This window comes from Jaculus jaculus, chromosome 3 (genome assembly GCF_020740685.1).
Source record: "Jaculus jaculus isolate mJacJac1 chromosome 3, mJacJac1.mat.Y.cur, whole genome shotgun sequence".
Classification (NCBI taxonomy): domain Eukaryota; kingdom Metazoa; phylum Chordata; class Mammalia; order Rodentia; family Dipodidae; genus Jaculus; species Jaculus jaculus.
Window position 1 is genome coordinate 153,170,160 of NC_059104.1, and position 14,373 is coordinate 153,184,532.

General features: G+C 49.6%; 1 protein-coding gene across 1 annotated transcript in view; it reads right to left on the bottom strand.

Moving 5' to 3' along the window:
• The window catches only part of Il16 (interleukin 16), a 123,608-nt gene that overhangs the window by 84,619 nt on the left and 24,616 nt on the right, over window positions 1-14,373 (bottom strand). Inside the window, exon 2 of the mRNA XM_004658240.2 lies at window positions 6,044-6,456. Within this exon, the coding sequence (XP_004658297.2) occupies window positions 6,044-6,456 (413 nt within the window). The remainder of the gene's footprint in view (window positions 1-6,043; window positions 6,457-14,373) is intronic.

Consider the following 14,373-nt stretch of genomic DNA (forward strand, 5'->3'; position numbering starts at 1 on the left):
ACATTCCTGAAAGAAAGTTTCCCAATGAAATCCGGAGAAAGATAGACTATCACTGATGATGATTTTCACCAATAAAACCAAGGCAGTCTTGGGTAAACTGTCTTTCTTTATGAGTTTTCTAATCTATCGTATCCTGGTATAGCAACAGAAAACTGTCTATCCAGTAGCCTGGAAACCTCTCACTGAGATAGTTTCCCTTCCATTCATCCTCTGTGGGCAACCCTTCTTTAAGGACATGGGATAAGTAGTAGCTTGGAGGAAAGGACAGGTGACAAGATTGATTATAGTTATTTCTGTGTTCTCCAGACTGCTGAGTTACCTGAGGGTTTAGCCTGAGTTTTGTTTTTAATCCCCAGATAACAGCTCAAAATAAGTGCAATTCCAATATTTGAAGAGACTTAAAATCAAAGGACGGGGGTGTGGGGAGGGAGAGGGAAGACTCCCTGCGCTGGCTGAGCTTCCATTCATTGGCTTTAACACTCTGCTGAAAAAGCATTTAAAAATACTCTTTCTGGGGCTGGAGAGATGGCTCAGCAGTTCAAGGCACTTGCTTACAAAGCCTGACAGACCTGGTTCAATTCCCCAGTACCCATGTAAAGCCTAATGCACAAAGTGGTGCATGTGTCTAGAGTTCATTTGCAGTGGCAGGACGCCATAGCAGTCTCATTCTCTCTTTCCTTTCTCTCTCTCTGTTTCTCATAAATAAATAAATAAGTACTCTCTCCATTTGAAAACTTATTTTCTCCTTTTGAAGTTAGAGGTCTGCTAAACTGTTTCTTAGTTGGGAAGCCTGGCTTTCAACATCATGCCATTTTAGGAGGATCACTGTGAGTTCAAGGCCAGCCTGAGACTACATACTGAGTTCCAGGTCAACCTGGCCTAGAGCAAGACCCTACCTCAAAAAAAAAAAAAAAAAAAGCACTATCCTGCCATTTGAGTCTAGAAACTCCCTGGAGAAAATGCCTCTCTGAACCCCAGTACCCCATAGAAGCCAACATTCATCTGCTCCCTTCGAACTCCACCCACCCCTGCCAGCTTTGGCATGCCCTCAGGCAGAATGGACTCAGTCCTGGGTGTGCTTGGCACACCCATCCAATGAGGCTTTTTAAGTTGTCTGTTTATGCAACTTCCTCTTCTCCAATTTTCACATTAGGCGTTTCTAGAGCAAGGGCTGACATCACAGGGCTTCTTCCAGATGTTGTTTTGAAATCAGTGTAACCAAGGCATTGCTGGAAGCTGAGGAGTCCGTCTGGGCCAACTGAGTCATGCCTGCGAGCAGGGCAGTTCTGAGGAAGGGAAGCAGGGAGGAAGGGAGCCCGGAGCAGGGACTAAAGCGTCTCCGCCAGAAGGAAGACGTGGGTGGCTGTAAGTTGCTCTGAGAAGCTTCCAGAAAGGGTATTGGGACCAGCTGTGGCCTTTAACCTCTCTGGTCTATCACCTTTGATGAAGAGGCGGGCTGAGACAACTGAAACCTTCAATAGATTACAATGTGTTATTGGTTTCATTTTTTTGTTTTTGTTTTTGTTTTATGAGGCAGAGTCTCACTGTAGCCCAGGATGAACTAGAATTCACTCTGTATCCCAGGCTGTCCTCAAAACTCATGGCATTCCTCTTACCTCGGCGTCCCCAGTGTCTTTAAGACTCACCTAAGCTCCTTTAAATGGAACCAGGTCTCAGGTCTTCATCCAAACAAGCGCTCCACATTTTACCCTTGACTCAAACCTGACTCAGCTCTCAGGTCGCCCCATCCTCTACCCAAGCACACTTCTCATACCCGCATCTCTCCCCACGTTCCACTATCTGGACTTCTGTCTACAGCTTCCACTTTCCATATCATCTGTGCTGGAGCACTCCTCTTCAAATGGAAGTGCAGCCACAAGTTCCCTGGCATTTCCATACCCCGTCCTGACCATAACAATGGTCTGGTCTGTGCCTGTCTCCATCATTAGCCTGCGAAGACCATTAAAGCTATAACCGTTGCACACTTCCTGACATATTGAAGGAACTCAATAAACATTGTCGAATTCATGGACTACTTAGTGACTCAGCATTGGTGTCCTCATCATTAAGAACTGAAGTGTTAGTATCTCTCAAGCAATTACTGTGTGTAATGTGGTAATGCTACTGAATTTTACTATGTAAATGCCTACAGCATCATCTTTATGAAATCTATGACATATATACCACTGTCAATTTAATAGGTGAGGAAGCTGAGGCACAGAGAGGGAAAGTGGATTGTCCACGACCACCTAGGCAGTAAATGAGCCTCTTAGATTCTAACTGGAATGATCAGACAAGTTAGCTGAGAATGGGGTGGGGCTGCCTCCTAGGGTTTTGGGAGATGAAGAATAATGAGCTAGGAACTGTGAAGTTTCATAAACTATACAGTCTCAAGTACAAAGGAATAAAAGAGGGAAAGAAAAGAGATGAAATGTGTCTTTGGCCCCTTCCACTCCCCTCTCGTTCGCACTCCTTGTCACTGGCTTTCCCAGCTTGTTGGACAGGTGCGCCAACAGAACCCCAGACACACCCACCTGTGCCCAGTGACCAAGGCCCAAGCCCTCAAGCATGCTCAGCTCCCTCTCTTTGCTTCCTCCTCCTGGAGTCCTTTTCTGCCCCCCCCCCCATACTTCCACATACTAAAATGGTAACTGCTTTTCCTGGTCATGTTTACAGCCTGCTGTTTCCTTGCTAGGGCATGCCACTTCCTTCCCAGGTTGATCTGGTCAAAATACGCCGTTGACATTGACCCCTCTCATTCCCTTACTCCTTCAAACTCTATCCTCCCATTGACAAGTCCTTCTGATTTTTACCTGAACCTTAAACCCCTGCCCTCGCCATTCTCCATGTCTCTCCCACTGACCCCTCATCTGAAGCACATAACTCCAGGCTGGGGTTATCGTTTTGGCCCCTTACAGGTCCTCCAAGAGCCACAGTGGGCATTTAAAACAAAGCTGATTGTGTCACTCCCCTGCCTTCTTAAAATAAAGTCCCAAGGTCTTGCCATAGTCCTTCCCCAGGCCTCTGGCTGTACCTCACCTTTATATTCTTTATATACTTTTCTCTTTCCCGTCTGCTGACTGCGTCCTGTGCTTTTTCATTATGCATGTCTGTGTGCATATGCCCATGCAATGTGTGCATATCTATGTGTCCAAGTGCTCATGTGTATTTAGATTCATGTACATATGAGTATGGGGGGTGTATTTGAGGCCATAGGAGGAGCCCAGGCGTGGGTCCTCAGGAACATCATCCACTTTTTTTCCTTTTTGGAAGGACCTCTCACTGGCCTGGAGCTTGCCAAGTAGACTAGACTGACTGGCAGGATAGCATCCAAGACCCGCCTCTCTCTGCTTCCCCAGCTCTGGGATCACAAGTGTGTGCCTCCACGCCCAGTATCTGGGTTCTGGGGATCAAATTCAGGTCCTCAAGCTTGCAAGGCAAGCACTTTGCTCGCTGGGCCATCTCCCCAGCTGCTCGAGACAGTCTGATGCTTCTCAAGCATATTCTTTTCTTTTTGGTTTTTACGTTTCACTACGTATCCCAGGCTGGCCTAGAACTTGAAGCTGTCCTCTTACCTTAGCCTTCAGGGCGCTTTGAACATACTTATTTCTGGCCTGTCTCTACATACTGTGCCTACAAAGCCCTTCCTCCAATGGTCATAGGACTCACTCCTCCACTATTTTCAGAACCTTGATCAAAAGCATAGACATAGAAAGCCTTTCAAACGTGGTGGCTACCCTCCTTCATGATGGGCCACCTTTTATTTTGTTGTGTCTACATCATGCATTAAATTGCTAATGTATGCCTCTCCAAACCAGACGAAAGCTGTATGAGGGTAGGAGGTGATCTTGTTTGCACAATTCATAGAGCCATTCCCAGTCCAAATGGGCACTTAGGAATAAATGTTGCCTGAAAGAAGGAAAGAAATCTAGCATCCCCAGTGACATGCTTTCCTTTTTCATGGACCCTCTGCAGTCTCCCATCCCTCTTGGGTGTAGTTTTTCCTCTGTTTTAAGAAGGTTCTATGCAGGCAGTGTCTGCCCCCACCCACAATGCCTAGCACAAGGTAAGTGCTCAAGAAATTCCTATGCAGGGGCTGGAGAGATGACTTAGTGTTTAAGGTGCTTGCCTGCAAAGCCTACAGACCCAGGTTCAACTCCCCAGAACCCACATAAGCCATGTGCAGAAGGTGACGCAGGCACACAAGGCCATGCATGTGCACAAGATGGCATACACATCCGGAACTTGATTTCAGTGGCTAGAGGCCCTGGTGTGCTCATTCTCTCCCTCCCCCTTCACTCTCTCATAAAAAAAAAATTAAAAAAGAAATACCTATGCAATTAAATAGAAGCAAGACTCCATTCTAGGAGTCTGTGAGAACAATGTTGGAATCTGACTTATCTGAGCTCTCATCTGGATATACTCAGATTTTTATTAATAAGTCTGGCTTTCAGCTGGTTGAATATTTTTCTCCTTATTCATGGCAAGCTTGGAGTCTGGCTAGCTTCCCCCAAACCAATAAGAATGGCTTCACCTTCTACCCTATCAGGTGAGTTCAGGAGGCATCCGTACAAGTGGTACCGCGGGCAAGGCAGCAGGCTGCACCAGGCAGGACACTGCAGCTGCCGCTTGTGCACTTAGCCATTGCTCTTATATTGAGGCTACTCTCCCTTTCGGTTAGAGAAGCTTCTCTTTTCAGATGGTGGTGACCACTGGGGTGACTCAAAAGTCACCATAGTGCTGAAAAGAAGTGCCAGTGGAGTGCTCGGCACTAAGTGGGGCATCTCTATCACACCCTGCAAAGCTCAGGGACCATTGTGGGAGAGGTGGCAGAAAGAATGTCAAGTCCCAAGAAAAGGAAGGCGTGCTTACAATGCTGTCTTCCTGACACGCAGTGGGCTTGATAGTCATGGCACAGCGGCTGACGCTGCCTACCCGAGACTTGCATAGCACAGAGATGGCAGCGAGACTAGTTGGAGTGAAGAAGGGATTCCGTTGAGAAGAGGTCGGAGGGGAAGAAGGAAAGGTGGTGAGAGGGGATTATGATCACGGTATATGGTCGATATTTATGGAAGTCGTCAATAGATAGTTACACAAGATGCTGCTTGTGTCTGAGGGTTGTTGGGACCGCCACCTCCACCTGCTTTGTAGTGTTGCCTGATGTGCTTGTTATTATAAGTGAATTCCCTCCTGAAGGAGGTCAGTTGTAGAAACCTGCCTGACCTGTCCAAGGCCCTGGCATGGCTTACCTATTTGTTCTTCAATCATGCGGCTGCCTCGGCATCTCGGCAACAGGCTAGGGAAGAAGCCTTTGGAGGTGGGTCCGACTCCGTGTGCTCAGTACTGACTTCGAGGTCCTGTTCTGTTTGGACCCTTGAGAAGTCCCTGCTTCAGTACAAGTGCAACGGAGCAGCACTTCTGAGGGAGCGGCCGGTACGTAAAGTCCTTCAGCCAGCCTGCACGCTCTCACCGCCCCAGATTTCTATCACCGGGCGCTGACAGACATTGAAATGTGATCCCTTTCAGGCAGGCATTCTGAACTTTTCGCATCCCCAAACACTTAGGGGGCACTTGGCTGAGGGCACCTGGAAAGTATTCACAGTTGGCATTCTGGAAGCGAGCTCTCCATCCTGGGCTCTTTCTCCTGTCTCCCCAAGGCCTCCTCTGCACCCAGGCTCCCTGTTTGTCTAAGTCTACAGGACAGGTGTCATCTGACCACCTACACTATGCCCAGAAGCACTTGTCAGGAGATGGGAACTTTCTAATGTATTGACTATCGCACCTGACATTTTTTTTTTAATCAGGGATCTAGGCTCAGTGTATCTTCAACTGACATCAGTGAATCTCCTAGAGAAGAGTGACTACTGAGCCTGATTTGCTACCATACCGAGTGCTGTGAGTTCCAGAATGCCTTGACTCAACTTCCCCCCCTGCTTATTGTTCATGATAACACCTTGCTTTCCTAATCTCTGAATAAATGGATAAAGTCACAGTGTAAGACACCAACCGTGGGCTCTTCTAGCTGTATAAACCCTGGGCGTACCTTCATGAAGAACATCCTTCTACAGTTCTTGCCTCGATCACTGCTGGCTGCTTGGAGTTGAGCTGTGTCTGAGGCCAGTGCCAGATCAGGAATACTGCTGATCCTGGCCTCCGAAGTGTCGGCGAGCTGCGCAGAGGAGTGGAGGAACCTGTCCTTGCCCTGGCCCAGTGATACTTCGAGGGGATCCAGGGACTTCTCATCAGGACTAGAGCTGTCATCACTGGTCTTGGCATTACAGAGCATCAGGGAGCGGGAGATGGAGCGAAATCTTGTGGATTTTCGGCTCTTTCCAGAGCGGCTATGGGGATCCATCCTCAGAGAGGAAGCCAAGCCGCGCTTCTTCCTCTCCTGTTCTCCCGGCCTGGGCTGCTGGGCAGCAGAGGAGCCCAACTTAGCTGCCACGGCCGGAGTCCCTGGAGGGGAGAGGACATGGGAAGAAGCAGTGTGATTTGCTGCTGAGCAGTGGGGCTAGACACAAATCCTGGAACAGAGCCCTGGGGGCCTGGGAGGCAGGTCCCATGGGTCCTTGGGTCTGCCAGGGTGTAGGCCAAATGCTCTGCAGTGGATGGACTCAGTTAGCTTAAGTGGTTAACATTCCCTCCACTCCCAAGCTCTCCAGTTCTGGGATCAGGGACACCTAACCCAAACTCTTGTCCAAACTGGCATCATACAGACAGGGAAACTGAGGCATAGACAGATGAAGGGTAAACCCAAGGCAGTAGCAAAAAAGAAAAAAAAAAGTAGTCATTAGGTTCTGTGGCGATGACATGGGTAAGTGCTTCTCTCAACAGCGTGAGGACCTGAGTTTAGTCCCCAATATCCACATAAAAATATTAAGCATGTGAGCTGGGTGTGGTGGTCCATACCCTTAATCCCAGAACTCTGGAGGCAAAGGCAGGAGGATTGACATGAAATTGTGGCCAGCTTGGTGCTACAGAGGGAGATACAGATCAGCCTGGAGTATGATCCTACTTGGAACAAAACAAATAAAAATAAATAAATAAAGGAAAAAATGCTAAGTGTGGTGGTGTATTCTTATAATCCCAGAGCTGGAGAGGCAGATGCAGGAAGATCATGGAGACTCATTGGCCAATCAGCCTAGCCTAGTTGATGAGCTTCAAGCCAATGAGAGACCTTGTCTCAAAAAAGGTGGACAGCCCCTATGAAAAACAATGCCTAAGCCAGTCTTCTGACCTCCACATATATGTGTGTATGCACACCCAAACAGTAATACACACACACAGACACACACAGAATATCAGAGTATCAAGGAGGGTTTGGGGGCTGGAGAGATAGCTCAGCGGTTAAGCGCTTGCCTGTGAAGCCTTAGGACCCCGGTTCAAGGCTCGATTCCCTAGGACCCACGTTAGCCAGATGCACAAGGGGGCTCACGCGTCTGGAGTTCGTTTGCAGTGGCTGGAAGCCCTGGCACGCCCATTCTCTCTCTCTCTCTCTTTCTGTCTCTCTCAAATAAATAAATAAAAATAAACAAAAAATATTTTTAAAAAGGAGGGTTGGAGGATAGCAGAGAGCATGGAATTTATGAAGCTTTTAAACTTTTAAAATTGGAAACTAATCTTTAAACAAAACTCCAAAATCCAAGTGTCGTACCATACACCTTTAAGCCCAGCACTCAGGAGGCTGAGGTAGGAGGATCACTGTGAGATTGAGGCCAACCTCGAGGTACAGAGTGAATTCCAGGTCAGCCTGAGCTACAGTGAGACCTTTCCTTGAAATACAAAAGGAAAAAAAGAAAAAACAGAAATTCCAATCTATAGACCAGAATGAAGGAACAGGAAGAAGAGCATGCTGATCTGGCCCCCTTTAGCTCCCCCTGGCACTTCCCGTTGCAAATACACAGGAACACGGAAGCAAGAGAGCCCACCCCAGGAACCACAGATGTCTTCCGCCCTCCATTCCCCGAAGAAAAGTCCAAGACTGAGAGGGTTGCGGGTCTCACCCTGCCCGAGCCCAAGGGAGTGCAGAGATTCCAAAGCACGGCCACTGCCTGCCACGCACGGGCTTGGCATATGGCTGGCTCTTGCCCAACATGGACGCTCTTCTGCAGACTCCAAATGACGCCCTGGCCGGCGTGACGGGCAGCTCTGTGAACCGCTGCTCCTTCAGCCATCCCCACTGGCTCACATGTTCCCAGCCTCATCGCTCCAGGCTCCATCCCACATCGGGCCCCAGCTTTGCCAAGAGGTGCCTCCCACAGGTCAGGCTTCTATGAGGCAGGTGGCAAAGGAGCCTGGGCTGCAGCCAGACAAGTTCTGACTCTGTCCCAAGCCACAAAACAAAACCTGTGGCCAGAACAGCAAGTTGTGGGATGCTCTTGGCACCTTATCTGTGTTTGTGTGAGCAGAATGGAACCAGAGAAGCAGCAGCAGGCTCCTAACATTTCATGACGTTGGAACCGCTTTATGGGGGCTTCGCAAGAGAATGCCCTCTTACAAGAAGACTGCTTCTGCTCCTAGCTCCCTCATGCTTACAGATTTCTGTGCTAATAGTCAAAGGAATGATGGCTTGAAAGCGTCTATGTATCAGGCACTATGCTGAATGCTTCGGTAGACATTAACTCAGCGTTGGCCCATTTTATGAGGCACCCTCTTACCAATATCCCAAAGTCACGTATCTCATGTCCTTCAAGCTCAAATGATAGGAAAGTCCCCAGCACAAACGGATCCTCTCTGTTCTGAGTTCCGTGCTGGCGGCAGGTTTCTGAGCCCTGCAGGCCACACTCACTCCTGAGCAGATGGATACAAGGAAACTGCCGGGCACTGCCAGGCACAAGCTGGAGCCTTCAGGAGAGGGGCCTGAGCTGCCATGCACAGCTAAGGACCCCCCAGCTACAGGAGGCCACTTCCTCTTCAAGTTCAGCACACCTGAACTTAGGCTGTGCCCACAGCCTTGCAACCTTTGGCCAGTTGCCTAGGAAACTCCTTATCAGCCTTCACACGGCCCATCCCCCTGAGACCCTAGATCACCTGATCCCCTCCCCCCCACCGCCATTGCCTATGTGCTGGAATAAATGTCCGCATACTTTAACTAGGCATCAGAAATGAACCTGGTATGTCCAATCCCCTTAGGACCCTTCTCCCCATGCTCAGATGCTTATAAACCCATTTCCCTAACAATAAGCCAAGAGAGCTGTTCACCCACCCTGTTGCCTGGGAACCTTCATGGTGGGGGGAACCGCGGCCAGACTCTGGAGGACACAGGAACCCACAGGAAACCTTTGTGGTCACCAGCTAGGGCCTCCAGACTTGGCCAACCAACAGCCACACTGTATTTCCAATATTATCGTAGTGACACATCTTCAATGACAGCTATCTCACTGCCAGGCATCATTCCAACCCCTTTATCACTTAGTCCTCATACGACCTCCTGTAGATGCCAGAAACATCCTTGCTTCACAGAAAGATGACCTTGCACAGGGCAGTTAAAGAGCCTCTTCAGAATCAGGAAGGCACACAGCCTAACTCTGGAACCTGGTCCCCATGCTGGCTCTACGCAGTCCCTGAAGGCTACTTGGCTCGCCTCAGCCTTGGTCTCTTCCTCTATAACGGGCCCTTATGAGCTGCCCATGACCGCACTCATTCACTCTCTTCTGTCTTTAGAAATTATATGTCTGGCCAGGCATGATGGTACACACCTGTAATCCAGTACTTGGGAGGTACAAGAAAGGATTCAAGGCCAACCTCAGCTAAATAGTGAATCTGAGTCAAGCCTGAGCGACATAAGACCCTTACTCAAAATAAAGCAAAACCTGGGCACGCTGGTGCACGCACTTAATCCTAGAATTTAGGAGACAGAGGTAGGAAGAGCGCTGCGAGTTTGAGGCCAGCCTGAGAGTACAGAGTGAATTCCAGGTTAGCTTAGGCTAGAGTGAGACCCTACCTCGAAAGCAAAAGCCAAATAACAACAAAACAGCGCAGCAGGAGAGACTGTGTGTTGACACGATGTGCTCCTTTCTGACCAGCCTCCCTGACGTCCCCATCATACCCCCGGACAAACACTCCGTGTTCTGTACTTCCTGTCCCCAAATTCTATGGCTCTTCCAGCTTCAGCACCAAGGTCTCTTTCCTTTCTGTAAGGCCATAGAAACACACTTGTATGAGTCCTCCATTCGCGTGTCCAGAGCCTCAAGCCAGAGTTCGGAGACCGTGATACACTCTGTTGAAACGTGTTTCACTGAGATGATTCAATATCAGTAGTCTGGTAGAGTTTGGTCTCTTCCTCATCAGTTGTTTTTTCTTGCAGATGTCTGCTTTCCAATCCAAGTAGTCCATGATGATCCCTGACCACTGTTTCCAATGCCCACTTTATTTTCTGCTAGCTCCTATACCAGAGCTAATAGTTTTCAATGTCAGCATCATTATGTGCAATGCCGTAGGGTAAACCTCTTTCCATTCACATTAGCCTAGATGTAATGTAGTGTGCGTGCGTTATATGCTATGGTGATATATGTATATGTGATGTGTAGGTGTGCATGGTATGAGTATGTGTTATGTTTGGTGTCTGAAGGGTATGTGTGGTGGAGGATAGGGGATGTGTGTGTGTGTGTTATGTGTGTGGTGTGTGTAAGTATATGGCGTGTGGTGTGCATAGCAGGGGTCTGGCGTGGTGTATGTGTGTGGAGTGTGTGGTATGTGTAGTGGGAGTGTGGTGTGTGCATGTGTCTGGCTTGTGTGTAGTTTGGGTGGTATGTATGGAGTGTCAGTGTGTACCATATGTGTGTGGCTTGGGTGGTATCGTGTGTGTTCAGTGTGTGTGGTTCATGTGTATCATAGCTAGCACTAATGCATTAGCCATTTAAAAATTTGAAAGAGGGGCTGGGGATATGGCTAAGCCATTAAAGGCATTTTCTTGCAAAGCCTAATGGCCTGGGTTAGATTCCCCAGTGCCCATATAAAGCCATAAACACAGAGTGGCACATGTGTCTGGAGTTCATTTGCAGTGGCAGGAGGCTAGGGTGTGCCCATACTCACTGTCTGTCTCATAAATAAGTAAAATACTTCTAAAATATACTTTAGAAAATTAAAAGAAGCCAGGCATGGTAGCACATGCCTTTAATCCCAACACTTGGGAAGCAGAGGTATGTTGGGTCCTGAAAGGCCCAGGCGTGAGGCGTAGTGGAACTTCTGAGCCTAGCTAAAGCTTGGCGACCTAAGGGCTTCTTGCCTGTCACCTCCGCGTTGAAATTACCATTTCAATAGTTACAGTTTACTATTGGCTCTTACCTCTCCCCATCCTCCCCCCACCATCCTAAAATCCCCACCTTCATCCCCAACATGATATAGGCAACTGCTTTTAACAGTAAAGAGAGTTCCTACTTCCACAAGACTCCTGACTCAGTGTGGTTTTTCTCCGGTGACTAGGAGAGGTCTGGGTTGTCCAACGCTCATCTCCTCCTCAACCCCTTGGGAGGAGCCAGCAGGCCTGGTCCTTCCCTTGGCACTACCTGCTGGGGAAGGAGCCCGGCAGAGGTAGGAGGATTGCCATGAGTTCAAGGCCACCCTGAGACTACATAGTGAATCCCAGGTCAGCCTGGGCCAGAGTGAGACCCTGCCTCGAAAACCCAAAAAACAAAAAACAAACAAACAAAAAATTTAAAAATAATCACTTTTGTGTTAAAATCCTTTCTAGTGTTTTCTGGTGCCAGAGAGGGAGGGCGGAAGTATGAGCCTCACCGTGTGGAGAGCATGGCCGGAGAGTGAGTGCCAGGAAAGGCCTAGAAGTGGGGAGCGGAGAAAAGACAACGCGGGGGGGGGGGGGACGGGACACAGACACCAGGAGTGAATGATGCAGTCCCACGAGCCCCTGGATCCAGCCATTCCTGAGTCCCTTCTCTCTGCTCAGTTCCGTGGGTCAGTAGATGTAGCCATGGGTTTAACAATCCGCCACCCTAGTGTCGCGGTTCCTCATCCTGCTGCTGCTTTACGGCCCAGGTCAGGAAAATCTTCCAAAGGCCAAGCAGCCTTAGAACTTGTTTCCTAAGCTACTCCAGTGCCAAGAAGGAGCCCATCACCCCAGCCCAAACTCCACTCTGCTTCTGCCTGTCCCCTCATAGCAGCCTCTTTGGACGTGGTGGTTCTATCCAGCACTGCCATTCTCCAGGGAATCTGGGACACTCCCTTTCCCATCCTTTTGTGCCCTCTCCCAACCCACAAGTGTTCCAGCCAGTCACTCACTGGACATTTTCCAGAACAAAGGACCTCTGGGGCCAAGGTGCAGTGCTGTGTGCCTCCCTCAGGGGTGGAGATGTTGGCTGCAGACGGGAGAGCGGAGGGCTTGGATCCCTCGGTGGAAACTGCTAACTCTCAAGGGCCCATTTTCAGAGCGGCCAGTGAGTACTGTCAGCCTTTAAAAATCAAGCTTTTCCAGAGGGAGTGGCCGCTTCCATGGCTGGGCTGTCACGGACGGTGGGATGAGGGGAGCAAGGCAGAGCAGCAAGGCATCCCCCTCACTTAGCAGCAGGGACCACGTTCAAGGTGCGCCTTGCCAGCACGGAAAATGTCAGAAGGAAGCAACAGTTGCATAGGCGAAAGTGGAAGAAGCCGGAGTTGGCATTCCCGCACAGCCGACCTTCCCTCCAGGCCTGGCACCAAGGAGGGAGAGGAAAGAGGGAGGAATTGAAAGCGCAGAACAATAGTCACGGGGCCCAGCTTAGCTTTGGTAATTGTGCGGAGGACACTGAAACCAGCCATTGCTTCCTGGGGAACCAAGTATTAGCAGTGCTGGGGACGGGCCATGCCACCCTCCTCACCAGTTCCCTCTGAACAGTCACAACCAATGGCTTTCCCCTTGTGTAGTCCCCAGCCCCGGGAACCCTCGCCCAAGACTTGCTAGGTTTTCCCTGCCCCTGGTGGGTCCTGGGCAAGACACCCTGAGGCCCCTCTGCAAGCTCCGCAGCATACAGAAGAGCTCCTGCATGGCCCCCCCTAAGGGCTTCCTGTGCCAGAGGAAACATTAAAAGACTTAGGGGCTGGAGAGCTGGCTCAGCGGTTAAGGCACTTGCCTGCAAAGCCTAAGGATCAAGGTTCCACTCCCCAGTACCCACATAAATCCAGACACACTAGGTGATCCATGTGTCTGGAGTTTGTTTGTAGTGGCTAGAGGCCCTCATCCATCCTCTCTCTCTCTCTCTCTCTCTCTCTCTCTCTCTCTCTCTCTCTCTCTCTCTCTCTCTCCCTCTTCCTCTCAAATAAATAAATAAAATATTTTTAAAAGGCTTTTACATCCTGGAGGCATTCCCTCCCAAGCACCCCATGAGGGTTTGGTCTTCATGTTATGCTTTCCAGAGAACACAGGAGCTGAGTGGGGTCTCCCCATCTGGCCAGACGTGAGTAGGTCGTCCTTGAAAAACGGAAGAGGGCTACTGTCCTGGTCACAGTTATTCGGGACACCTGACCACTAAAAGTGATAGTGCCTTCCTTGAAAGACCTTGGTGAGGACCTGGAGAGATGGCTCAGTGGGTAAGAGTGCTTGCCAGGCCAGCGTGAGGGATGAGCGGGCACGAGCCCACTGCCGAAGTCCATCCCCCAGCGTCCGCGTAGCAGAAGTGCTGGGGCTTGGAGAAGGAAAGAAAAAAAAGGCAAGCTCTGGAGGCCGTGATGGGCTCTGTGTCTCCAGGAAACACAGGGCTGGGATGGAGGCGGACACCAACGTTCTTGAGTACCTGTGCACACACCACATACATAGGGTGGAGGCATCCGCACACACATACACATGCACATGCCACACACATATCATATGCCACACCATGCATACTACACACTCACACACAAAGACAAAACAGAAAAAAATATTAATGGCCTTGGAGAAACTTCCAGACTGTGGGCCGGGGGGCGGGGTCTGGAAGTCTTCTTCCCTTCCTTTTATTCCTTCTTTCTTCCTTCCTCTCTCTGAGCCTCCTTCTTTCCCTTCCTTCCTCCATGTCTCCATTCCTCCAGCTGTTCCTTAGCTTGCCTCCCTCCCTTCCTTCCCACCTTTCCTCCTTCTCTCCCTCCCTTTGTCTGTCCCTTCCTTCTCCCTTCCCACAGCCCTCCCCTGACCAGCCCAAGGAACTGCTGCCTGGGCTCCTGTGCTCAGCAAAGCACAGCACCAGAGCCAAGGCAGTGCCTTCCCATCTGGGTGGAAAAAAACCAAAACCAAAACGCTGTCCACTGGAGACCTGGAGGGTAAATTACCACGTGGTGAAAGGGAACACTTTGATAAAATGTGTTTTACATTTCTGCATTCTCCAACCGTATCCTATATCAAAGGCAGTTTTTAAAGCCTGGTCACTCCAGCCCAGGGGGGGCTCAAAACTTTTTGTTTTGAACTGA